We start from the raw sequence: 25,601 nt of genomic DNA, 5'->3' as shown, positions 1-25,601 counted from the left end.
TATATAAACATGTTGAAAATCAAATATTGATCATAGCTGTTTTCCAACTTCGCATTGACTTTAGTTTTTGTTAAAAAAGTTATATTCAAATCTTAATATGATGATACCATAGCTATATGTTTTTCCAGTTTACTTTATGTTTAATAAATTAATTTTTATGCCTCATTATACAATATTTTAATTTAAAAATAGTATCTAGTCAAAATATTATTAAATTATTACAAAATGTAGTATATCATCACACATGGAGCGTCACATATATTATTCTTGCGTTAGAATCTAGGGCTGCACATGGGTAGGGCTGGGCAGAGCAAACCCCTTGCCCGATGCTCAGCCCGAAAGATGAGCGGGCTGCGTTTTGCAGCCCGCTGCCCGACCCTGCCCAGTAAAAGCCCTAACCATTTTAAGCAGGGCAAGGACGGGCTGGGCAGGGCTTATTGGACATGCGGGCCTCATGCACACCCCTACTAGAATCTAATGCCAAATCACTCTCAATTATTATTGGCAAAACACCCACCACTGACCCCATCTAACCATAAAATATTTTTAAAAATATAATTAATTGGGTGATTAGTACATATTCCCCCCGTCATTTCAATGGGAATGGTTTATTTTATATTGAAAAGCACGTAAATAATTTAAATTTACAATTCAAATCTAAAATTGTGCGTATATCTTACAAAAATATGCCTTGTGTTATCCATCGTTAAATTGGTTAAGGCAATAGTGCTTGGGGTAGGCAAAAAAAATAGTTCTTGTGATTGAAACAAAGTTAACACAATCATAATTAAAATAATATGCTTTTATTAAAATATAAATAAATTGGATATTAAACTACAATAATCTAATAAAATAGAGTAATGAACATATAAATACAATGAATTACTATTTTTTTAACCCAAAACGATGTTATTTCATGTTAAAAAATATATAATTCAATTCCTAAGAGACTAATTCACCAAGTCAATCGTCTCACTAGGCAATTCAAAGGCAAGGCAAGTTATCCTGATAATTAGAATATGATATTAACATATTTGTGTGTGGTCATTTAATTTTATAAAATGAAAAAAATAAAATAAAGGTGAATGCTTTCTCTAGTGAAATCGTCAAAATTCTGAGTTGACCCACTGATAGAGCAAATTTTCCCCAAAAAAGAAAAAAGAAAAAAGAAAACAACTTTTTCTTCCTCCTCACATTATCACATATTTCCTTTTGCCGTATACTATTCTTTTTAACAGATTCCCTCCGTCACAGAAATTCATTGGAAGCTGCATTAAATTAAGGCCAAAAGAATACATACCTCCATGCTTTGCTTTTCAAGAGGGGAGGTGGTGGACAAAACAAAGCCAGAATCTGCATCCCACCTTCTTCTTCGCTCCTTTTCTTCTGTCTCCCACCTTGTACTGCTGGATCACTGAGTTTAAATTCCATGTAAACTTGTTGCTAATCAGTATCACTTTCTCTCTTTAGGGAGATTAAGGGATCAGCAATTCGAATAATTGGAACTCAAGTTGCTGATTTTTTTAGCTTGTTAGCTTCGGAGATTTTTGTTCTATAGCTATCTGAGCTGAATAACAAGATGGGTATTGGTAATCAGGAGGCTATCAGGCAGATGCAATCTCTGATGGAAAACGGTTGGCAAAATGACCCATCTTGTGTTATGCCGCCATATGTGATCTCCGCTGATTACCAACTAATTTCTTCGTCTTGGTTTTTCTTGTTGTTTTGTATACTGTTACAGTGGATGAGCAGCTGAAGAACACGTTTCAGGTTTGGTTTTTCGTACTTTTTATGTTGCAGCTTGATCTCTTCTGTGAGAATGCTTCGGGAGATTGGGAAATGAATCGATAGAAGTTATCCCTAATGATCTGTATCTTGTTCATCTCATGACAGTAGTCAAATTACGATTCCTTGTTTTGACTATTCTAACAATTTGATCTGGATAACTGGTACTTCGGAGTTGTTAAGAATTCTTCAGCAAGATAAAGCAGTCATATTTTGGTTGTAGAAGGATGTTTTCCCCTTTGCTCATATAACTGATGAGCAATAGTTCTAAACTCATTATACTTGAACTAAATTACAAAATAGATTTATATTTTACCAACAATTTTCAGGAATATGGGTATTGTTGTACCAAATTAAGGCTCTGCTTGGTATAGGTGAAAATGGAAGGAGTGGAAATGGTGGAGTGATATAATATCAAAATATAGAAGGAAGGGAAATAGTTCAAGTTGTTTGTTATGCGTTTTAGCTAACTATTAGCCCATCAAAATTGTGGAATTAGTATGAACAAGTGAGACTGGATAATTTATTCTTGCAATCTTTTTACTGCTATTGTGAATATTTCTTTTACTCTTAAGAGTTTGGTCTTTTTATTTCAGAATATGCACCAGGGCTATCCAGGTGAATCATTTATACAGTTTCTCAAAGCAAGGGACTGGAATGTTGCCAAAGCCCATAAAATGGTTAGATCTGTTATGCTTAGTATGTTTTTTTTTTTTTTGGTGGTAGGAATTCTGTTCCTATTAGAAACGGCTGATTTTTTAAAATTTTGCAGTTGGTTGATTGCTTAAAATGGAGAGTGGAAAATGAGATTGATAATGTCTTAACGGTGAGTTCCTTCATCATGCGATTCATGAGTTTGTATTTTCTTTTCTGGTTATCCATTCCTGAAATTTCTGTGCTCAAGTTTGTCGATTTTTAATATCTCATTTTGTACTAGAAAAGCTTGCATCTGAGATTTGTGGAATAATGGAAGTTTACATGTCTCAAAAACTTTTCATATCCCAGATCTGTTGGATTTACTCATATATATTCTTCTAGTGGGCCATAAGACAAATATAGGTGAATAATTAAGACAACAACTTGAAGATGGGGTACTTATGATTTGTTATTCTGGGATGTGTGCTAATTTATATTTAATGAAGGATGATCCATGTAGACTACCTTAAGTGATTAGATTTTCTCAGCCAAAACATAATAAACATGATTGATTTTGTAGAATCAATAACAGCGTGTCTGAGTTGATTTTGATTAGAGAAGGGAAGAAAATCTCATTAATAGGTAATTATGACAGGAATGGGTTTTCTCTTGTCATGTAACATCCTTATAAACTTTAATATATACATCATAGTAGCATAATTTTTATATTTCTTATAATTCGTGAACATCTTTGATTTAATGTTGTAAATTATTGGCCTTTATGTTTTTGTTTTAACAGAGACCAATCCCCGCTGACTTGTATAGAGCTGTGCGAGATTCTCAACTCATAGGAATGCCTGGTTACACAAGAGAGGTATTCCTGTTTTTAGATAGATCTCATATTAGCTCAATTTGTGCAATACCAACAGGACCAAGCATGGCTAAGTCGAGTGCTTTCTGGAATAAATGTTTTTATTCTTCCTCCCTCATGGATCTTCCCTGCTCTTCGCCGTATAAGTTATGTAAATAAGCATAACTGATTTAACCTGCTATGCTTCTAGTTAAATATATGATTGTTTATTTATGAACATGCGTGATTTGACCCGGCTTTCTGTAATAGTTTTTTAATATTCTTCCTCTCCCATGGATTTTCCCTGCTTTTCCTGGTGTGAATTATGTTGATAAACAGGCCACACAACATCCATGTAGAAAATCCACTGTGCTTCTAATTAATATATGATTGTTAATTTATTTCCTTTTCCATTTGATGATGCCAGGGTTTACCTGTCATTGCTGTTGGTGTTGGGCTCAGCGCATATGACAAAGCACCAGTAAGGATCACATTCCTTGATGCATAAATGGTGCCAGATAATTAAAAAGGAAAACTGGCTCATCGGACAATAAGAATCTGTAGAAACAATGGGATTATCTGCACATCTTAAAGAAATTGCATTGTTTGTGAATCACAATCTAATATTGAGTTAGAATATATTTCCTATCTCATTTTGCAGCATATGTGAGGGAAAAGGTTGGGAGATCATGCTCATGATGCAGCATGCCACTTTTTAGTTTTATTTTGGACATGTGATGCTTATGCTCCGACAGTGAAGGGTAGAGATATAGCACATCGCTTTCTCAAGAGTATAATTAGTGTTAACTAGATGTTATATAGAAAACTGGACATGATTGAAAATTTGGAAAGATAAAGAAAGAAGATTGTATTGGCTTGATTGTGCACTGATTTTCAACTTCTCTTCCGTGTGCTCATATTTGACTAGGCTGAGGGTTTGGTCAGAGCTAGTTTTTAAACCACAATATCAACATTTTTTTCCAGATTAATTGACCTACTGTTCTTTCTTATTTTCTGAGTTTTTATTTTATAACTTCTTGGTGTAATTTTTCACGTAAGAAAGCTTCTACAGAGACAAAAAATCGCATACCTCAATAATGATGCCGCAGTATTTAGTATTCACATGGCATCTGGAGCCTGGACCTATTTTTAACCTATTTGATATTGAACATTCAGGAGCATTACTATGTACAGTCGCACATCCAAATGAACGAGTACAGAGATCGAGTGATATTGGTAAGCATCTACAATAATTTTAATTAAACTGCTGACACCAATTCTTTGGTTCATTGCTTGCTTATTTGACTTCTTTGTCTTAGCCAACAGCTACAAAGAAGCATGGCCGATTCATTGGCACCTGTGTGAAAGTCTTTGATATGACTGGTTTAAAGATATCAGCATTGAACCAATTGAGGGTATGACTAGAACTCTGAAGCTTGTATCATTTTTCTTTTCCATCTTTTTGTTGATTCCTTTCATCATGTGAAAGTCCCTTGTTTGGAGTTTGTCTTCATTGATGTTAAGTGAAGGTTTCTCACTTCCATCTTATTAATGTCTTCCTGGATAACACTTTCTGCTTGAACATCTGCAGCTTCTGACAGCAATATCTACCATAGATGACTTGAACTACCCAGAAAAGACAGACACGTACTATATAGTTAACACGCCATATGTATTCTCTGCATGTTGGAAGGTTTGTGCTTCATATGGTTCAAGAGTTTGGACTGCTCCTTTCTTTATACCATATAAAGCCCAAGGATTAACAACAACAACATTATTATTTCATGAACAATTGGCAGGTTGTAAAGCCTCTTTTGCAAGAAAGAACAAGGAAGAAGATCCAGGTGCTGCAAGGTTGTGGGAGAGATGAGTTACTCAAGGTAGAAGATATCTGCAATTACCTCCCTGAGATATAATATTATTGTCTATCTTTTATCTTTCATTGTTCATATGAAATTGATCCTGAGAAATTGGAAGTTTCATTATCAAGCCACTTGGGGCTTTTGTTTGGGAGGATGGATTGGATGGGCAGATGGTAAAAACTAAAAAGTAAATTGAGTGGGGTGAATTAAGATGAGTTCTCCAGTCTCTTCTCTGATTTTCCCTCCCCCATCACACACCGTCCAAACAAACTGTGGAGTTTAGATTGGTTTGGCTTCCTTTTATATTTCCCATTATTTGTACCGTTTTTGTCAAAGAAGAAATAAAAGCTCCGTTATCATTGTCCTGTCTTTTTTTCCTTATAGATTGATTGAGTTCTAACTGCAAGAAAATCGGCATACTAAACCATTTTCGAACTTGAAAGCAGGTCATGGACTTTGCATCTCTCCCACACTTCTGCAGAAAGGAGAGTTCAAAGTCATCTCGACATAACAATGCTGCAGGAACTTCTGAAAATTGCTTCTCCTTTGATCACGCCTTCCATCAAGAACTCTACAATTTTATCAAGCAGCGAGCTACAGCTAGGGAGTCCGTGGTTCCAACGAGACAGGGATCTTTCCATGTAGACTTACCAGAGCCAGACCCAGATGATGCCAGAATTGCCAGAACCATTGAAACACAGTTCCACAGGTTGGGAATCGTAGTTAATAGCAACTGAAGCCATTGAAACCCTGAGAATACTTACTGGCAACACTTTTCTGTACTATTTCAGACCTCAAGACGCTTACAATTAAACACTTTATGACCCTTTTTGATAAAGGGTGCTACGCTATTTTTTTCCCAAAAGAAAAAGAAGAAGAAGAAGAAGTTATATATACGAACTTGTCGGACGTAATACTGAAATGCTCGCATCAGCTCGATGCATGACTATATATGTGGCTAATTTTACTTTTTCTGATTTTGCCTTAATAAACCTTATGAGTCAATTAGTATCTCAATAAAGATTTCCTGGAGTATTTTGTTTCAACTGTAACGTTCCATGTTTGGAGCTTGGAGTTTGGACCTTACGCGTTACCTGCCCCATTCCATAATTCTATTATACTATTGAACTCTTTCGGACCAAGCGTCCCACAAAGTTGATCCAATCCAGATCCCTACTTTTCAAGAGGCCTGAAACAGGGAGCATTCCCTGTTTGCCAGATTTGCCCTCGAATTATCAACCCAACAATAATCCGATGTTTAAGTTTACAAATTGAATAATAATATTATACCACCTCTGATTTTTAATATAAAAATTAGTTAGGAATTTAATTTAGTCCTAAATATAATATTTTAATATATTTTGTCTCCCAAAATTACAATTTATTCTTTAAAGTGTTCCTATTTATTACACATGTTAAGGAGTTTTCCGCTAAGAGTAGTCAGAATGAAAAATAATATTTTAAGAAAATCAGCTCATATTTATAACAAATAGCTAACTTAATTAATATTTTTAATTTATTTAAATGAGTTAAGAGGGTAATAATAAATGGGGAAGCAATCATTTGTTGAGATAATGTTTATGTTTTGGATTATGTTCAACACGAAAGCTGGGGGGGAACCGTAAATAGTTGAAATTTTGAAAGGTTCATGGGTAAAATTAAAACTAATATTATATTATTGTGGGAGATAACAGAAAAAGTTCATTAAAAATTGACCTCATAGTTCGCAGTATCTTTATCTCTTTGTATTATACTATAATCCCAATTCAGTAATTCAAAAGCTCCAGCGTGGTTGCTTAGCTTAATTAACTGCAAGAAGTCAAAATTGTCGGTGCACATATTATATATATTTGTTGGGAACTTGTGATTGATGAAGTCACGGGCCACTTAAGGGCGTGAAGACAAAAACGACAGGTCGTGAAGTACAGAATGAATCAGCATTCATGATATCACGTTTTTAATGTTGTTTATTCATTCTCTGAGAGAGAGAGAGAGAGAGAGAGAGAGAGTTGTTGACGCTGCAGAATTCAAGAAAGAAACAAATCAATGGCGTTTAGAATATTTATATTTTTTAATGTTTCTGTAAATATTTCAATTGATTGAAGAAGATATATGTCTGGATGATTATCGGTATTAAACTTATTAATAGAAGGTTTTTATGACCGTTTCAATGCAAGGACTTTTGAGTTTGAGCCCTTGTGATAAAAAAATTTAATAAATAAGAGAGTTTCAGCACAATTTGGAATGCATGGCACATATTTTCAAATTATAAATAATTAAGAGAAATTTTGAATTTTTTATTTAGAGAAATAGATTTTTTTATCATAACAAATTCCATTATAAAGTATTAAATATAATGGAATCAAAAATTAGACGTGCAAACTGCAAACGATCTAATATATACATGTGTGTGTGTGTGTTTTGCAAACGTATTTGATGCGGACATCTTGAACCACAAAACACCAACTGATATGACATGGCTTTGTCCAATAAAATTTAACGAGAAAAGATCTAACAGGCCGAATTGGCAAACACCAACTGATATGACATGGCTTTGTAAGCGGCACGGACCATCCGTAAGATTCGATAGAACAATTACCAACTAATCGTAAGTACAGCTTACCACAAACGCGTCTATCTCTTAACAATTAATCCAACCAACATGATTCTGTTCTGGCGAAACATATCTCAACATTAATGGCAAGGATCCTTAATAGTGTAGCGTTCTGGAAATAACGTTGCCAACATGCGAACTCTAGGACAAGTTGACAGGTTCTGGGAAAACCAAAGCTATAGACTTTGATACTAAAAATGAGAGACATTACAGATTAGTTCCACCCAAACTCTATTAATGTTCTTATCTTCATCGTTCAGATTTTCCCGGAAAAAATTGCCCCGAAAAGGAAAGGGTGATCATTCTGAGTATAACGGATATACACAAGCACTGCACTAGCATTAGACTACAATGTACAGAGACAATAGAAATTATCTGACACACCATGCTAAAAAACACAGCAAATCAGTTGTTCCTTCCTATTTCAGCTGTTTGTAGCAGCTATAGGCAATTGCTACAGACACAGCGGCAAAGACAACAGCAAGAGCAGCATAGGTATCTTCTGGCTCCCAGCCATCAAGCCACATTGGCATGGATTTTCGCCGTGACGCTCCTCTGCCACCATTTATTCGAGAAACCAGTCTCTTGATGCTGCCGCTGCTGCAATTATTGTCAGCTGAAAGTTTTGCTTCCGCCTCCATGGCACCAGAAGTACTAATCTTTTCCTCACTGTCCCGGCAGGAAGAGAAGTTCTCGTTTTGCTGGCAGCAGCTCACAGAGTTGCCCTGAGATTTTGCATCAGATTTTTGTGTACCCATCTGACCCCTGATGGCAATATACAAAGTTGCATCAAATACAAAAAATCTTTACCAGAGCCAATAATTGGATGATTTTGAGCAGAAAGAGAGTGTATAAATCTGAAAGATCAAAATTATCTCCCTCCTCAAGAAGAGTAAGCAGCAGGAGGTGTCCTTGATAAGTTATGGGTGAAACAAGGATTTTTTTTGCCATTATAATAAGAAGAAAGCAATACTACTGAGGGCGGAATAAATCTTCACATTAGAAGTACTGCTTGAGACGTCTTTCTGGGGCATTGATTGAGAGAATACACTTTATGCTTTTCAACATGATCTGGCTGTGAAAGAATTGTTTTCCTTTTTTTTATTTTTTTGGTGAATAGATTTATTTTCCTTTTTAGATGAAAGGTGTCAGAATTTTTTAACTCTGCCATTTACTTAGAAACTTGTGTTGATCAATACACTTTTCTATTAACCTTCCCAAGCTTTTCTTAGAGACTTTGCCTATCAAACTACAACATGCATTAGGAGCATGGCTTCCACTTCAGCTGGGATCATCCCCTTGCTTAGCCTACTTGAACTACTTCTACAACCTTCACAAGGAATGAATTTCTAAACCCTGACAAACCAGCACACCCCAGGTCGGCTATTGTCTTATAAATGATACAACTTGAGCAGAAGCAGAACTGTCAAATTAAAATTATGAAAAGAAGCGTTATAATATATATATATATACACACACACACTTTACCATAGAAGCATTATAATATATTTACCTCCACAGTGAGTCCCAAATCTCCCCTTTTATAATATGCTGTTGAAGCAAAACAGGCACATCATCGGGAGTAACATACCCATACCTATGTATATAAATTGAAATGAATACTAATCAAGTCACTATTAGGTATATATTCCAAAAAAAGAAAACGGAAAATTCAGTCACCAAAAGGAAGCTAATGACCAGGCCACCCCTCCTTACCAGTGCCCCATGACATCTCCATTGATGCTTGATCCAAATATAATGACATTTCCTGCGTACTCATCCCCCCCAATGTGTGAGCATGGGCTAACAAACACTTTACCTTGAAGACCAAGTAATTCAGTCTCTTCCCTAAATTTATTTACCAAGACAGGTCCGCAAACACCACATCTACGATCACGGGAACCATGTGAACACACAAAAATGTGTGAACCTTTTAACGGTTCAGGAGATCCAGGAAGCCATTCTCCATCCTTTACAAGCACTTCTTCAACAAATGTTTCAACATCAAAATGAGTCAATCTCCTGCAATTTCACTAACAATGTTGTTGGTTATGAATCAGGGCAAAAACATGAAGACTATTCAAAATCCAAAGTTGGAAAACTGAACTTGTACTAACCTGTATCTGATCATGTCTGGAAAGATTAATACATCTCCATTTGATGTTTCAGTCCCGTCATGTCCCTCGCATATTGTTAAACGGGTCTACCAAAAGGAGAAGTTGAAGACAATCAGACACAGCCAACATAATCATAAAAGGCTAAAATAAAATACAAAACAAAAAGAAAACAACAGCTTCACAATATCAAAAAAGGCATGCAGTTAATAATTTAACTGACTTAAGAAAGCGTCACACCAATCAATGTAAAGTTATTCATTCATTTTCAAAGACAGCCGACACTCCAGGTAAATCTGTAATGTAAGAGATAACTCCTCCTGCTTTACAACAATGTTGCAGATGACAATTAATCCATCCTAGAGTAATAGACCCAGAATCAAATTTACTAACGATATGATGTTTCTTGTAAATTGAAACAAATGTAAATGGAAAATGGACAATGGTCATGCAACTCTTGGACTACTGAAGACATCTGGCCCTTTGTATGTTGCTGTTTATCTATAACTGCATACATTAAAGAGTGTAGAAAAATGTACAAGGTTAAAGCTATGCTTGAACTACACATAACTAAATAAGATTGACCTGACAAATAAAACAAGCTAGGCAGCAAGATAGATTAATATCGGTAATGACAAATGTTTTTGCTTGATTCAAGAACAACGCAAGAACCTCAACTCATATACGTTAGTGTCAGTTTCCAATATGATAAAGGAAATAAAGAATCCTTGCCTTGGTAAGTTCTCCTCGAATAAGCCATAAATTAAATGCAAAGCAAGAACCCTCTTAGCAAATTTGTTTAAAAAAAAAAAACAAGGTATCAGTCCAAGAAAATCAACTGCTTTCACGATCCGTCCTGGAACTTGCATACATTGTAAAAGCGACTCACACGTTGGTCGAAAGAAAACGCTCAGAAGCAGTATGCAACAGAATCCAATATCCATTACACCAATTTCACTTAAAAACCAACTCAGTAGCACAGAAGAACGAAAGACCAACAACAGCACTCGAAACATTTCAGGAATGAAATTAAATAAATTAGAATGCAGCACTACCTCCTTCTTCATATCGCTCTTCCTGGCCATGACGGCGGCATAAAGAAGCCTAGGCAAGCGATCAAACTCGGAAGCCTCAATTCTTGGAGGCCAAAACCGCGGGTTCTTGTAACAAAGAAAGACATGCCGTTGATAGAACTCGACGGTCCCGGCGAGCGGGCTCTGCCTGAAATCTGGTCGGGAGAAGCCGAACTCTAGGTCCAAGTTGGTGCTTCCGGGTTCACCGAGGCCAAGAAGACTGTCGCTCTGGAAACTTCCAGAGGCACTTCCGATGAGGGAAGTGGGGTCCGTGAGGTACCAGTCGAGCTGGTCAGAGACGGTGATTGGAGAAGAAGAAGAAGATGGGTTGGTGATGAATGTGAGAGCCTCTTCTCTGTCTCTGTTGTTGCTGCCCATCATCATCACCATCAAAACAACGACTTTTCTCTCTCGCTCGCTCTCTCTCTCTCTCGCAGAGTATCCTAGTGAGAGCCAGTGAAAGCGGAGCGTGCTTTAGCAATGATGACAGAACCGAAGCGCCACGGCCAAGAAAACAGAAATGTCATGTCCAGTCCCGAATAATGCTGGAACCGGTTCAGCCGGTCTCTCTCTCTGTCCTTTTTTTTTTTGGCTGGAAGAGGTAAAAAACTCACCCCTTTGACTCAAACGACGTCGTTTGGATCAGTGGTAGGCAATCCCCAACCCTATGCCAGTGTGCCCCAACTGTCGCAGCCTCTGTCTCGCTGATCCCTCACTCTCACGCTGAAGTCTAAACGTCTCAACGTCGTCTCACCGTCGTAGCTCCGGCGTCGACTGCGTTCCCTCTTCCTCTGAAGGCCACGGTTGTCAGGTTGAGTTCCTCTCTGTGTCTCGCTTGGTCCTTGCCTAATTTTTCTGATGGGATTATGGGAATAATAATGGGTTGGGTTGACAGCTTGAGGCTAACAGAGGGAGGGAGGGAGGGAGAAATAGGGTTAAATGTGAACGTAGAGGAACATTATCGCCGCAGAAACGGTCTGAACAGAAAGATATGTAGAAAGTGAATTATCTATTGGACTTCCACAAAGTCGATTTTCATAATCATATCTCGTGGTCCTAATTAGGATGCGTTTTGTCTATGCTTAATTTCATGCTGTAAAACTAAAATCCGCTGCTCTCTGGTCTTCATTCTTAGCTCTTAATCCGTTTTACATTTTCATTCCCAATATCTGTCTGTGCTGTGAATTTGAAATATTCATTGTATATATAGAGAAGAGATATGGAATGAATGATGTTTTTGGGATTGCTCCAAATTTTCCTGTGTATTATAGCATTCTCCTAACTTTTTGCTAGTTGATGACGCTTAACCGATTTGAAGGTGCAATAATAGATACTTGTGAAACACTGCTATTAGCCTGCTCCTATTAGTTAGGGGGAAGACGATGTGAGCTAGTTGATTCACTTTAGTCTTATCTGGCATCTCTATCTTGGCAAGTTTAATCTGATAACATATGTAGTCATCACCATCTTTTTTATATGCCCCCAAAATTCGATGGGATAAGTAGATTAAGTGATGTGCTGGAAGTTGGATTAGTGAGTCCATATTCCTTGGTTGGTTTGTGCTAGGCGTGCTTAAGTTCTATAAGTGACAATTCGGGAGCCTTGGTCATGACTAAAACCATTCTGTGCGCAAGCACGTTAAGCATTAAATAAAATCTCATACTGTTCTAAGGCAATTACCAGCTACTAGTGAGAACCATATTTTTATAATTACTATCCAAAGGAAAAAATATTTCCATTAACTTAAATTCATAAGTCTTCAGTCATGAGTTTTTATTTCACATATCAAAATTCAAATGTACATCACAAATGTGCCTCACCTGTGCATTTTCTAGGATTTTTTAGTTTCAGGTTTTCTGCATTTCCAAGTTCCAACATATGCTTTAATGATAATTTACCCAGTTCAGTTTTAGTTAGGTGCACTAATGCTAGGGCTTTGGAAGAAATGCAGTTTTAATTACTTCATGTCATTCATGCAAGTTCAAGTTCAATGAACACATGCCTCAATATGGCTTTTGCACGGCTACTAGTTTTGTTGTAGCTCGCCTTGATTGTTCATCTTTCTTAGTGCTTCACTAATTTAATGCCCTGCCAAGTTGTCCTGTAGGCTAAAATGGATGCTTTTAAAGCTTTCAAAGCATGTGTTCCGGTAGCCTGGAGCCCAAAACTATATATAACCCTTGTAAGGGGAATTCCAGGCACCAGGAGACTCCACAGGCGTACTTTAGAGGCTTTATGCCTTCGCAAATGTAACCGTACTGTTGTGCGTCAGAACAATCCCAGTATCAGGGGAATGCTCCAACAGGTCCCTACTAACTTTGTGCATAATACACAAACACACATGTTTGTTTCGGTGGCTGATTTTATATTGGTCTTAACATGCTACCGGGAACTTTCTGGTTTGTTATAGGTGAAAAGGTTGGTCGTTGTAGAAACAGAAGAGATGTATAAAGCTCGTAAGCAGAAAGAGGCAAATCATAAGGCTTTGCGCCCGCCTTTGGTTATAAGCCACCCCACGAGTCCTCCTGCTTCTGAATCTGCTTAGGCCATAGCAATTTTCCTCACAAGTTTTGCGTTCATATGAATTTCGGTACCCAAGTTAGTAAAGCAGTGGTATATGCAAGAATGGGACAGGCCATGTTATTTTCTTCATCTTATTCTATCCCTCTGTTGAATATGATTGATATATTGATAAATACTGTGAGTTGATTGGAGGGTTAGAAAGCTGCGGTCAGAAACAAGAAGGATAAGAACTCTCTTCAGCCAAATTCTGTTAGTTTGTGAACTGTTCATTGAATAAATGATTTGAAACAAATGGTGGTAAAAACTTTCAGCAATATATTTTAAAACAAATAGTATTTATTTTGAACTCTCCTCAGCCATTGTCAGCATTTATTTAGTTTTTTTTAATTATTTTACAATAGCCGCTCATCTTCTTGTTTCAAGGGAAAATTACAACCAAATCTCACAGAAGAAAAATAATTACCAAAAAGTTCTAATAACAATTTCAATAGCCTATAATAATAAGTCTTATAGTGAGAATGACAATCTTTGGGGTTTTTTTTTAATTTTTTTCTTGTTTGGACCTCATGTAATTCTCGCTTGTTTCAAACACTCTGATTTGATTTTCTTTCGGCATTGGAAACATGAAAGAGTATTGAAAACATTAAGAGCGTGTTTGATATTGGACAAAAGTTCTTCTAAAAAGAATTTTTTTAACAAATTGAAACAAACTTTTCTATATATTTATTTTGTATACCATAAAATTAATTTTAAAACTATATTTGGGTTTTAAAATGAATACTGAAAACGTGAAAGATGGGTCTTAAAATTTTTTTAAAAAAAAAGAGTATTAATAAGTAGCACAAATGTTTTAATTCCAATTGAGTATCATGACTCTGTTCTAAAATTTCAAAATCTTTAATTGTAATTAATCTTCTGAAGAGATTTGTTAAATGTTATTTTTCTCAGCAAGAAAAGTATGTGTCATCTGTTATTTAAAAAAAGAAAAAAAGAGGAGTATGTGTTATCACTTACCATGAACAGAATCGAATGACATGGCCACAGCCACATGCTGCCTTAGCGAGAACAGCCAATTTGAATGACTCAACCAACCACTTCTATTGCCACTTCACCTTAATCTGGCACCTACTTTTTTCCACGCAACCTCAACAGTCAAACTCTGTTTGATCCGCAATTAATCATACTACTTACTCAGGAGGATCCTCCCATACTGCCAAGAAGTACTCCATCTCAACACCTCTAACCACTTCATCAAAACGAAATAAATATTAAGTTATTAATATTATCTAAATAAAATTATCTGTTGCTCCTGAAGCATTTTTTTTGGGGTTTTTTTTGGGAGGGGGTGGTTATATCTAATTATCTATACGTGTTCCAACATTCTAAAATTTGTGCAAAATGTTGAAGCATCAAGCACGTGGCCAGGGGTTGCTTCAGCCCTACGTCTCGCAGCGGAGCAGTAAAGGTCAAAGAGTGGTTGAAACTTAACAAGTTTAGTAGTCATCATCAAAGAGTCCATTGAAAGACCTCCCACCTGCATGAAAGATCAATAGCAGCAGCAAAATACCGATATATAAACAATACTACTTGGTCCCTTTACAGAAAACTATGGACATTTCACAATTCTTTTCCTCAAACACTACCACCACAATCTGTTCACATTGGTCTCAACTACACACAAGCCATATGCTTCTCACATTCATGAACCGCACACTGTAACAAATTTCACACTGGGTTTTCACCGGGCAGGTAAGATGGAGATCCGCCCTCAACCTGGTTCTTTTTCCGGTGAAAGATGCCAGATATATTAGGCAAGAGTACCTTCTTTGAAATCGAAACCTTTTCTTTCTCCAACTTGCGCACCTCCACAGCTTTTGGAGGTTGAACATGCTTTTGAATCGAATAATGGAGTGGAGATGACTCTGATGAAATCTGTGTTTCAGCCAATATACGCGATGCAGCTTCTGCCGCTTTCTTCTGCTCCCGTTCACGCCATTTGCGAAGCTCATTCTCCACGACTCTCTTTGCAGCTTCAGCCATCTCAGCCTTTTTCAAGGCCTCCTGTGCAGCCGCCTTCATATCGTCAATCTCCTTCTGAGTTGCCTCTAACCTTTGGATTGCCTCCTGTTCACTGGCCTTCACAGCTTCAACCTGTGCCATGGCAGCAGCTACTTTCATTTCTGCTAATTTATCAGACTCCTCAACTTTTCGACTCAACGATTCAAACTCCTCCTTTGAAATTGTAATTTTAGCACCAGATTCAGAAGTTGATGCACGCGCTGCACTAGTCCTCTCAGATAAGACCCTAATCTGATCAAGAGCACTTGCCTCGGCTGCTTTTGCTGCTTCTGCTTCTTCCAGCGCTACTCTAAGCTTATTCTCTGCATCTTCTAATGCAAATTTGGTGAGTTCAGCTTCCTTCTTCACTTCTTCAGCCTTAGCCTTCATATCTTCAGCTTCCCTCCGTGCATTTTCAGTTTCAGATGACAATTGATTCAGTGTCATGATCATTTCGTCAGATGCACCTCTAACCTTGGACTCTTCTGCCATGCACGCTTCCAGCTCAGACTTACTTTTCCGGAGTTTGACGTGAAGATTCCCCACAACTGATTCAGTTTCCGATTCTTTCTCCTTCAATTCAGAATGCTCCCTTTTCACATTATCCAATTCCACCTTAAGAGCTTCCACCAAACTTCTAAGAGACATTTCCTCTTCAGCAACTTTCTGCAATGATCCCTTAGCATCATCAAGCTCCAATGTGACACTTTTCACGGTATCTAAGTCTGAAGTCTTCTTACTTTCCATTTCTTTTTGCAGAGCCCCAATTTCAGTCATTGTCTCGTTCAGCTGCACCTCAAGATTTTTTATGAGCTCAGGATTGAATTCCTTTTTCAAAGCAAGCAATTTCTTTTGTGAATCTTCAAGGGTGGCTCTATACGACTGTCTCAGCACATCTTTCTCGGCCAATATCCTAGCTTGGTCTTGCTGTGCTTGCACAGTAGCAAGCTTCATTTGCTCAATTGATTCCTGCACAGCGGAAATTTCTTTAGAGAGCTCAGCTGCTCTTTCTGTGTTTGCCTTCATCGAATCTTCAGCCTCTGATGCTAGCTTGAAAGCAGAAAGTCTTGCTTCCAAGGATGAATCACACTCCTGACGAATCTTCCTCAGTTCCTGCTTAGAAGCATCAAGTTCTGTGATAACGGATGCATACTTCTTAACTGCAGTTTCCAAATCTTCTTTCCAGGCACCATTATTTCCATCAGGGTCACCATACTTTTCTTCTTTAAGCTGTTGCGCCTGACTTTTAGCAGCTTCAGTCGCCTTTACGGATAGTTCCCTGGATTCACTTAGAGCCTTTAATTTTTCCGTCAGATCATCAACGGTTATTTTAGCCTTTTCAAGCTCCACTAGGGCTTGAGCTTTAGTGGTTTCAGCATTCTTCAGCTGCTCCTTTAATTTGTTTAGCTCTTTCTGGGCTAAGTGAAGTTGTGTCTCCTTGGCCAAAACTCTCTACATGAAACAACCAACTTGGCAAATTAAAATAGAAGGGGGGAAAAAGTGAAGCAAGTTTGCAGCTAAGCATAAAAGGGATACCCAAAAGAGAAACATGATTAGATGCTTAAAATTAGTGGTCTCTCATTGGACACAGTTCCATCTGGTAATTGCGTATCAGATATGTAGGAAACAATTCAACAAAGTATTTATTGGAGTAGATGAAGCTGCCCCAGACCATACCAAACAAGTCCCAATCCCTCCACATACATGAAGCATCCTAGGAATTAACGCTTTAATGATGTTATATACGTTCAGCCCTCACTATTATTTTATTTTATTTATTTCTTTCCTTCTCCTGAGTTCTATACAAAGGTCCCTCTCAAAGTGAATGGACAACTTAGAGTGAATATTGAGTCATAATTACAAACTTCCCCCTTTCCCTCTGTTGTTGGATCTATTTTCTGCTGGTTCCGAATTACAAAGTCACACCACTTGCAACCAAAATCGTTGTTATTTCAAATAAGAATAAAAAATACCACAAATGTGAGAGGAAGAGTGGAAGACCAATGAATAGATGCTTCAATAGTAAATAATATAATGATTTTTAGATATTTTGAAACACACGCACACTTTCACAGTCTCAAAAAAAAAAAAAAAATACTATAGCTTCAGATAAAATCATTTATCATTAAAAACAATGTAGCCATTAAAACTAAAATTCATCATGCTTCCTGTTAGATATTAAGTTGAGCTACACAGAGATGACCAAGCGTCCCTTGACACATTGGAGTAATTTATGATACGCAAGTCTAATCAGAAAATAATATAATTCCTTCTTATTGAATTGGCATGCTAATAAACTAGCAATACTTTCAATTGGAAAGTATACCGACCTAAACAAGAGCAGTTTTGGCTTAGAAATATAATATCAGGGTAGGCATAAATTTTTATGAGCCGAATTTGTTAGATAAAAGCCCCTTTTTGTAGCATGAATATAAGCCTAACTTACTCCCGACACCCCTTTTACGGACATAATATTGAAAATTGAATTAAATTCAGCTCTAGGATGTGGAGAACTTAATGAAGCATGTAAGGGAAGAAAACATCTGAGAAGATTCATCACATGCCCAATGGACTACAATACAGATATCCCCAAAGGCGGGAGAAAATTTAAATAACCTAGCCCTACATTTAGAGACCCAATTTGACCAGCGAAATAGTGAATGATTTGAACAACCGCAAATGATATATTGTTATTAACTTATTGTGTTCCCAAATTATTTTCACGTTAAAAATTTAACATTTTCCATCACGATACAGACTAGGATCACAAAATTCGATTCAGAACTTCTAGAGCAACTTTAAGGCCGAATTTTACACTAAAAATATTGCAGGAAACAATTAAATGAAATGCAATTTTCAGAAATAGTTTTACAATTTCATATCAGATTTATATATTATATTATAACTCACACAACTGGAAAACCAATATTACCTCAGCAGAATAAGCCTTTGCCTTTCTAATTGCAGGTTTTTCCCCAGATAAAGATCCTTCACCGAATAGATTGACTGCATCCTTAACAGACTGAAAAGGTGGACTGGTATCAATCTCTCCAACCTCTGGTTTTGGACTTGGAGAGTTAGTACCATTCTGCCGAGTTTTTGCTACCATAGCGTGTTCTATGTGAATATTAAACTCCGAAACCAATCAATCAAAGACCTGTTACAAGAAAGAAATTGAAATATAGATTATAATCGAAATTGCAAAGAATGACCATCTACATATAGAACTTCAGATGCCATACTCAGTTACTAGTATGCTGTTTCTCTCACCCTTCCCTCTCCTTTTTTCTGAAGGGGTAAAAAAAAAAAAGCGTAAGCTATCTGCCTAAGCAGCAAATGCTGAAGGCTGACATTGCAGCAATCACCATGAATAAATATACAACTACGAAGTAAATGTTGTAAATGACCTGCTCAAGAAAAAAGCCTAAGCCTGTTACAAAGATTCTCTTCTTCTATCCATAAACCACTATATGTTCCATTATATATATTATATATGGACCTTACGCTAGCTTTACCAGTCAAGCAATCCACATGCAAACCATCCCAACTGGATACACCCATCACTATCACAACCGGTCATCTGTCAAGTGTCTGATGCACTGAATGTGTATACAGGGTATTGAGTGCCAACCAAGAAGTGTTCAGTTAACACAATGGTGGTGTAGGGATAAATCCGTGTGCTTTTAAAAGCTAATTCCATTGCAAAATATATACGTGGTTTTTCATGCATCCTACTTCAATTAAAAGAATTACCTGCCCACACAAATACAGTAATATACATGCTTGCTAAGAAATTTAAAATCTCCTGAAAAAGGGGTATTTGCCAAAAGAATATGGGTAAAACTTAACTTAATGCTGGAAACAAGAATGTCAATGGTTAAGGTTTTCACTGAGAGGACGTGGATGCTATCCACACTTGATCTCAATTCCCAAGCACATTTCAGCATAAACTATCAAAGAAGACCAGAAATAACGAAAGAGACGGACTTTATTTCCAATTTCCCACAGAATTTTTCCAATACTTACAGATTGTAGAATGGAGACTGATACCATATGAAATCGGTCGGGGCATAAAACAAGCTCGTCAAACGCCCTGAAAATGACAGAAGTAATACGGGAAGGCTAAAACTGATCAGCAAGCAAGCAAAACGTGGAAAAGATTCAGCTCCAAAAAAAAATTCTACGGAAGATAAACAGACCTGAAAATAGCTTATTCCAAACATCCAAAGAAAACCTCAAGAACACAACCCGATCATAAACCCTAAAACTATGAACGTCAAAATCAGAAAGCCACCGGGAACAGTCACTTCCCCTCTCCAATCACCAGCGACTCCAAAAGCCCGTCCGTCAACGATCTTCACTTTCCCTCGAAACTCCAAATACCGACCGAAACCGAGAAACCGAACAAGAAAACCCCTCGAAAATTCTTCGAGGAACGAGGGAAAAAAAGAACAAAAAAGATTCTCTTTTCAAGGCCTCGAAAGCAGCACCTTAAAGTACCAAGATACTTGAAAATCTTTGGAATTAAATCGTACAACGTATTTTCTGGCGTAAAAATCTTGAAACGCCTACGGAAGGGAACAAGAGGGAGAAAGGGAGAGTGCGAGAGAGAGATGGGTGAAGTTTAAAGTTTGAACTTTGAAAATGCGAAAGCTGTCGACGACAAATTTTCTATCAGCAACTCAGGTTCCCGGAGAGAGTAAAAAAAAAAAAAGCTTTGTCCTGTTCAATTGATGACATAAGAAGATGTGAGTTTTGGACGATACTGTCCTCGAATGTGTCGTTGAAATACCGTAAATGCCCTTAAGTACGATGCGAAGGACCGGGATGATGAGAGAGAAAAGCGTACGTAGAGCAGGGGAAGACAATAGGAGTGTGAGAAAAAGTCGGAAGAGCGACAGTGTGCCACGTCAGCAGTAGCACCGTCCAAGAAGACACAGACCGGTGACAGCGACGAGGAAAAGCAGATAAAGGAAAGCGAAATTGTGTGTGAGAGGAAGACGACAATATCGCTGTTCCTTTCCATTATTTAACGCCACTAATATACTCCTTCGGTTCCATGTATAAACTTTAAATAACTAAATCATATTTAATAAATTAGTTGTTAAAATTAGTTAAAAATAATAAGTAGGTAAGAAATGTATTCTTTTATGAGAAAATGACAAATAAAAGCTTCCTAATATGTGAAATTAGGATTTGGAACTCTTAATTCGGAAAATACCAAATAAAGACACATGATCGCAAATTGCAAATATGAAATTTTAGTAAAATGTCTGAAATGTCTCTCAACCAAGTTGTGATTTGATCTACTGAAATTCTCATTTGTTAAAGTAAACTTATCATTTCTCTTAGTCAACTTGTCACTTGATTGAGGAGCATTTTAGATATTTTGTCAAGATTTCATATTTGCAATATGAGATCATGTCTTTATTTGACATTTTCTAAATTGAAAGTCCCAAATCATAATTTCATATATTAGGGGTTTTTATTTGTTATTTTTCCTCCTTTTTTTCAAATTTACTCTCATTTATTTAGAAAGTAAATGAAAGAGATAATAAATGAAAAAATAATGAAAGAGAATATATGAGGATAATATTAATAAGAGAGAAGTAATATTAAATGCAGTCAACTAAATGTAAAAAAAAAAAAAAAAAGCTCAGATAAACTCAAAAATAAAATTTATATTTTGGACAAAACTTTTTTTCAAAAGTGAAGCTCATGTATTAGACCCGAGCGAGTATTTAACTTCATTTATCAAAAATATTTAATAAGTTGTTTTTTTAATATGAATGGTTCTTTGATAATTTAAGTGCGAGAGTAAGAAAACGTGCCTAGTGGTGTTGATTGTTTGTTGGGAGAACAAGAAGAAAAGGGATCACAGAATAGCATGGCAGAAATAAATCATTATCTCAATTGGAGAGTGATGAGGTGGGGTTTAAGCAAAAGCTGTTTGATGACCACCAAATGGATTGGTTTTGGAATGGACAGCTATTAATTATTAATACTTAAAATAGTATATACGTGTGTGTATATTTCCTCCATTTTTTTTATAAGATATAATTCATTAAATCACATTAAAAATATATAGGGGATAGCATATTAGAGAAAAATTGCCATCTAAACAGTTTACCCATTGATATAAGTAGTTAAATAGGAACCAACGAGCAGTTGGTCGAGCTGGTAAGTGGGCTCGCCCCCCGTAAGAATGAGAACGCGTGTTCAATTCCGGGAAGCGTTCTCATTGGGAGAGGGTCCAACCCCGTGGGTAAGCACGGCACTCCGTTACTCTCGAGCCCGGAGTAGTCGGTTGCCAATGTGCGCCGGATACCGGGTGGTGTAAACCGAAAAAAAAAAAGTAGTTAAATAGGAGAAAAATGTGAAAATAACCAAAAAAAATTGGATATATCCCCTAGTGTTTCCTTCTTATAAAAATAAGCAAGTAATACTTAAAAACTACTCCTCTGATCCCTAATATAGAATCTAATTGTTAAGTTAATTTTGATCTTAAATATAAGATTTATTTTTCATATTTATCAGTCAGTTTTTCTTAAATTACCTGTATAAATACTCTCTCAACCACAATCAAGTAAGTGAGGGAGGAAAGATATTAAGAAAGATGATTATGGTGTTTTAGAAAAAAAAAGTCATAGTTCTTATAATTAACTAACTTGCCTAACTTTTTTAATCTAGTCAAATTAATTAAATAGGTCTTATATTACGAACTAGATGAGTATTTTTTTTTATAAAAGGAATTGAGGAACATTATATTTATACTCACGTACGATTTTCTTTATGTATTTCAGACATAAATATATGATATATAATGTGAAGCAGATTTGCGTTCAGCCACTGACTTTTAAGTTGGAGTATATGTTTTTCAAAATTCTTGCAGCTAATTTTTTGGCTTTTTTTTTTTTTTGCCCTTTTTTCATCTTTAGCATTACTTGTTGAACATATGGTACACTCCAAACTTAAACTACTTTAAAAGTTCATAATCATTACTAACAAAAATTGACTCAAATTAGTTGGCAGAAATATTTAACCAACCCATGAAATTCCTAGGCTTAATGAAGTCAAAACAGCTCGTCTTATAGTTCAAATAGATAGGTTGAGCTAGTTGAATTGATAAAAAGTCAACTTATAACTTATAAAGCTGTGAATTCAAAATTTACTACCGATGCGACAACTTTATCACTAAACGATTTGTAAATACTTCCATAAATACTTTCTAAGTTTAGAAGTACATCCTGGCCCTGGTGAGCTTCTAATACCCAACTCACCAAAATTTATTTGTAGCAAAAAAAGAAAAGAATAGGTTATTAATCATAACAAGAATTCACAATATAATTCTTCAAAAACAGTTTTTTAAACTTATTTTTATATGCAGAATTATTTAAAGTTTAGGTCTTAACTCGTGATGGGTTTGACCTAATCTAAAATATTTCCTAAAATCTAGTTAAAATGTAAATACTTAAATATGTCTTAAAAATCACGTCTTAATTGCCTTAAGTAGGCTTTGAGCCTACCAAATACATTGAGGCTGCAATTAAAAATTTCATCAAACAACTTTAATTTCTTCCTTTTTTGTATTGTGCACAGAAAATCTTAATTTCTAGCCATCTCAGATAAATATCTTGATAATAAATTGTTTTTCCAACCTGAGCTTCACTTTGAGATCTTAGTTTTTTTTTTTTTTCCGCGCGTGTTTTGTCTTAATTTTTACTTATAAGCTTTTATTATTATTATATTCATTTATGTGAATATTCTTTTCTTGAGAACGGAAAAGGAAAGGCAAATATTATTACGAGACTTCCAAAGATGAAAAAACACGTACAGGGACGAATGCCACGTGCAATATCAAGAAATTGAGTTCATCAGTACGTCTTCACTCACAAAAAAGAACAAAGGAAAGCATTTTTTGGCCAAAAAACAAATAAAAATAGAGATATTACAAATAAATACCCTCAATATGTAAAATTATAATTAGAATTCTAAATTTAGAAAATAGCAAATAAGAACCAGGTTCCATTTTGCAAATATGAAGTTTAGGTGAAATATCTGAAATATCCCTCAGCTAAATTGTGATTTGGTCTATTGAAGTTGTATTCACTAAAATAAATTTGTATTCTCATAGTTAACTCGTTATTTGGCACACGCTCAATCAAGTTGTGATTTGGTTTACTAAAATTGTCATTCGTAAAAGTGAACTTATCATTTTTCATAATCAACTTGTTATTTGCCTGAGGGGCATTTCAAAAATTTTACCATGATTTCATATTTGCAATAATAGGACCAAGTCCTTATTTGCTATTTTCCAAATTGAGGGTCTTAAATCACAAATTTTATATTAGGGGGTTTTTATTTATAATTTTCTCAGAAAAATATTAGTACACATTTTTCTTCTGAACTATGCTGTGTGTCAGGGGAAAAACTGAAAAAATTATAGTGAAAATCATTTATTGAAAATATATTTTATAAATGTAAAATAATTAAAAGGCTTGATATAGGAAAAGGAAAAAATTTGAAAAAAAAAATAACGACGGCACGGGGCAACTGGCAAGATTTGGTTTACTAATTTGGGTTGAATTGAACATCGGCCCATTAATAGCTGTATGTGGGCTAGCATATTTTGGGCCAGGCCACCAGATGATTTTAAATTTTGATGCCCAATTTTAATAAATATAATTATGGGCCCACTTCCTGAGAGATTTCTGATTTACCCACCCAAAAAAAAAAATCTTCAGTAAGAATCACATTACGTAATGGCTCTATGAAGACCCTCATCAGTCCACTCTTTTTTGAGAATTTTTCTCCTAATATTATTTCCTCTTTAATTTTCTCCCCCATTCAAACATAAGGTTACTGTCTCATATGACATCAATGCCCTCCTAACTTTATTTAGAGTCACTTGAGAGATCCAAGTTCCTCACGTTATTGATGGCAAATTGAAACTGTAATATGAATATAAAAGAAGGAGGAGGAAAAAGAAAAGAGTTAAATGAGAGGGTTTGAATTAACTTATTCTAAATGATTCTATATTGTGCCGGCCAAAAAAAAAAAGATTTTATATTGTAAAAATTAAATTTGTAACATGAGTCGGAAAAAAAATATATTCTTTTAAGTGAAGGCAAACAAACATTTTCCTCACCCCTTTTCCATTTTAAAGACCTATGAACATGTGTGTGATTGAATCTTTAAGGAGATGCTAAATAAAGTTAAAAGATAGTAAGACCCGTACTCGTTTATTTTATCATACACTTTTATATCTCATGGAATATATTTGTTTTAAATATTATTTGTATATATAAAATTACTTATATATCTTTTATGTGAAAAAAGTGAGCCTTACTTTTTGATACACATATCCATAAAAATAAGCTACATTTTTAACACATCATTACAGAGATCTAAAATGGGAGAATTACATTCAAGTCCCATAAGAGAATATACTATAAAGTCCCCAGTAACAAATGAGCAGCCTATACTAAAAAGTCTTACAGTGAGAATGATAACCTCTGGAACTTATTTTTTATTACTTGGGACCTCATTGTAATTCTCCCATCTAAAATCCATAAGCGATGCAAACTACTAGTTTTATATATAAGGGGAATGTGGGATCAGATTAGGGAGCCTAACCAGATATATTTAAATTAAATATGTGGGCGTGTATATGTTTGATCATCTAAAGGTGGCCCTTTATGCATTATTTGCCCAAGCTAGCACATTCATAGGAGTGGCAGGTTAATATTTGTCTTTTTCCTGGACCAGTCCCAAAATGTGTTTTGGCCTTTTGAAGTTACTGTATTTGGATGAGAGAAGGGAAATTGAAAAAAGGGGTGAAAATAGAAGTAGAAATGAATTTTCTATACTTCAATAATATGGGGGAAAAAATGTCGGCAAAACAGAATAATATGAAAAAAAATTAGAAGGAAAGAAATTTTGAAAATAAAAAAAAGCTTCCACGCCCTATATAATAAGCGCATTGGTCAAAGAAAAAATATCCTCTCTATGTTCTCTTTACTTATTTCTTTGAAAAAAATAACTGTGCTGATTTATTTAAGAAATTAATCATTAAAAAGTCTCACA

General features: G+C 35.8%; 4 protein-coding genes across 4 annotated transcripts; 2 read left to right on the top strand and 2 right to left on the bottom strand.

The window, feature by feature from the left end:
- The first annotated feature begins 1,262 nt into the window (after positions 1-1,262).
- Positions 1,263-6,179, top strand: LOC114741354 (SEC14 cytosolic factor). The gene is made up of 11 exons (XM_028929604.1): positions 1,263-1,634; positions 1,742-1,770; positions 2,382-2,465; positions 2,558-2,611; positions 3,221-3,295; positions 3,699-3,752; positions 4,448-4,507; positions 4,591-4,686; positions 4,863-4,964; positions 5,071-5,151; positions 5,580-6,179. Exons 1-11 carry the CDS (start codon positions 1,580-1,582, stop codon positions 5,868-5,870), a joined length of 981 nt encoding a protein of 326 aa, XP_028785437.1. The 5' UTR covers positions 1,263-1,579; the 3' UTR covers positions 5,871-6,179.
- A 1,728-nt stretch (positions 6,180-7,907) lies between these two features.
- Positions 7,908-11,372, bottom strand: LOC114741352 (uncharacterized). Its single transcript, XM_028929602.1, has 5 exons — positions 10,917-11,372; positions 9,865-9,950; positions 9,464-9,769; positions 9,261-9,344; positions 7,908-8,512 (listed from the first exon to the last, which is right to left on the bottom strand). The coding sequence occupies exons 1-5, from the start codon at positions 11,322-11,324 to the stop codon at positions 8,167-8,169; spliced, it is 1,230 nt and encodes a 409-aa protein (XP_028785435.1). The 5' UTR covers positions 11,325-11,372; the 3' UTR covers positions 7,908-8,166.
- A 227-nt stretch (positions 11,373-11,599) lies between these two features.
- On the top strand, positions 11,600-13,803 carry LOC114741353 (50S ribosomal protein L30). The gene is made up of 3 exons (XM_028929603.1): positions 11,600-11,746; positions 13,042-13,239; positions 13,345-13,803. The coding sequence occupies exons 2-3, from the start codon at positions 13,048-13,050 to the stop codon at positions 13,477-13,479; spliced, it is 327 nt and encodes a 108-aa protein (XP_028785436.1). The 5' UTR covers positions 11,600-11,746; positions 13,042-13,047; the 3' UTR covers positions 13,480-13,803.
- A 1,128-nt stretch (positions 13,804-14,931) lies between these two features.
- LOC114741351 (WEB family protein At5g55860-like) lies at positions 14,932-20,172 on the bottom strand. The gene is made up of 4 exons (XM_028929601.1): positions 19,715-20,172; positions 19,542-19,608; positions 18,448-18,672; positions 14,932-16,967 (listed from the first exon to the last, which is right to left on the bottom strand). The coding sequence occupies exons 3-4, from the start codon at positions 18,622-18,624 to the stop codon at positions 15,183-15,185; spliced, it is 1,962 nt and encodes a 653-aa protein (XP_028785434.1). The 5' UTR covers positions 18,625-18,672; positions 19,542-19,608; positions 19,715-20,172; the 3' UTR covers positions 14,932-15,182.
- Positions 20,173-25,601: the final 5,429 nt, after the last annotated feature.

The sequence above is a fragment of the Neltuma alba genome, unplaced genomic scaffold, assembly GCF_004799145.2.
Source record: "Neltuma alba isolate B1F8T4 unplaced genomic scaffold, ASM479914v2 tig00003359_pilon, whole genome shotgun sequence".
Taxonomy (NCBI): Eukaryota; Viridiplantae; Streptophyta; class Magnoliopsida; order Fabales; family Fabaceae; genus Neltuma; species Neltuma alba.
This window is presented reverse-complemented; position numbering and strand designations above follow the sequence as displayed.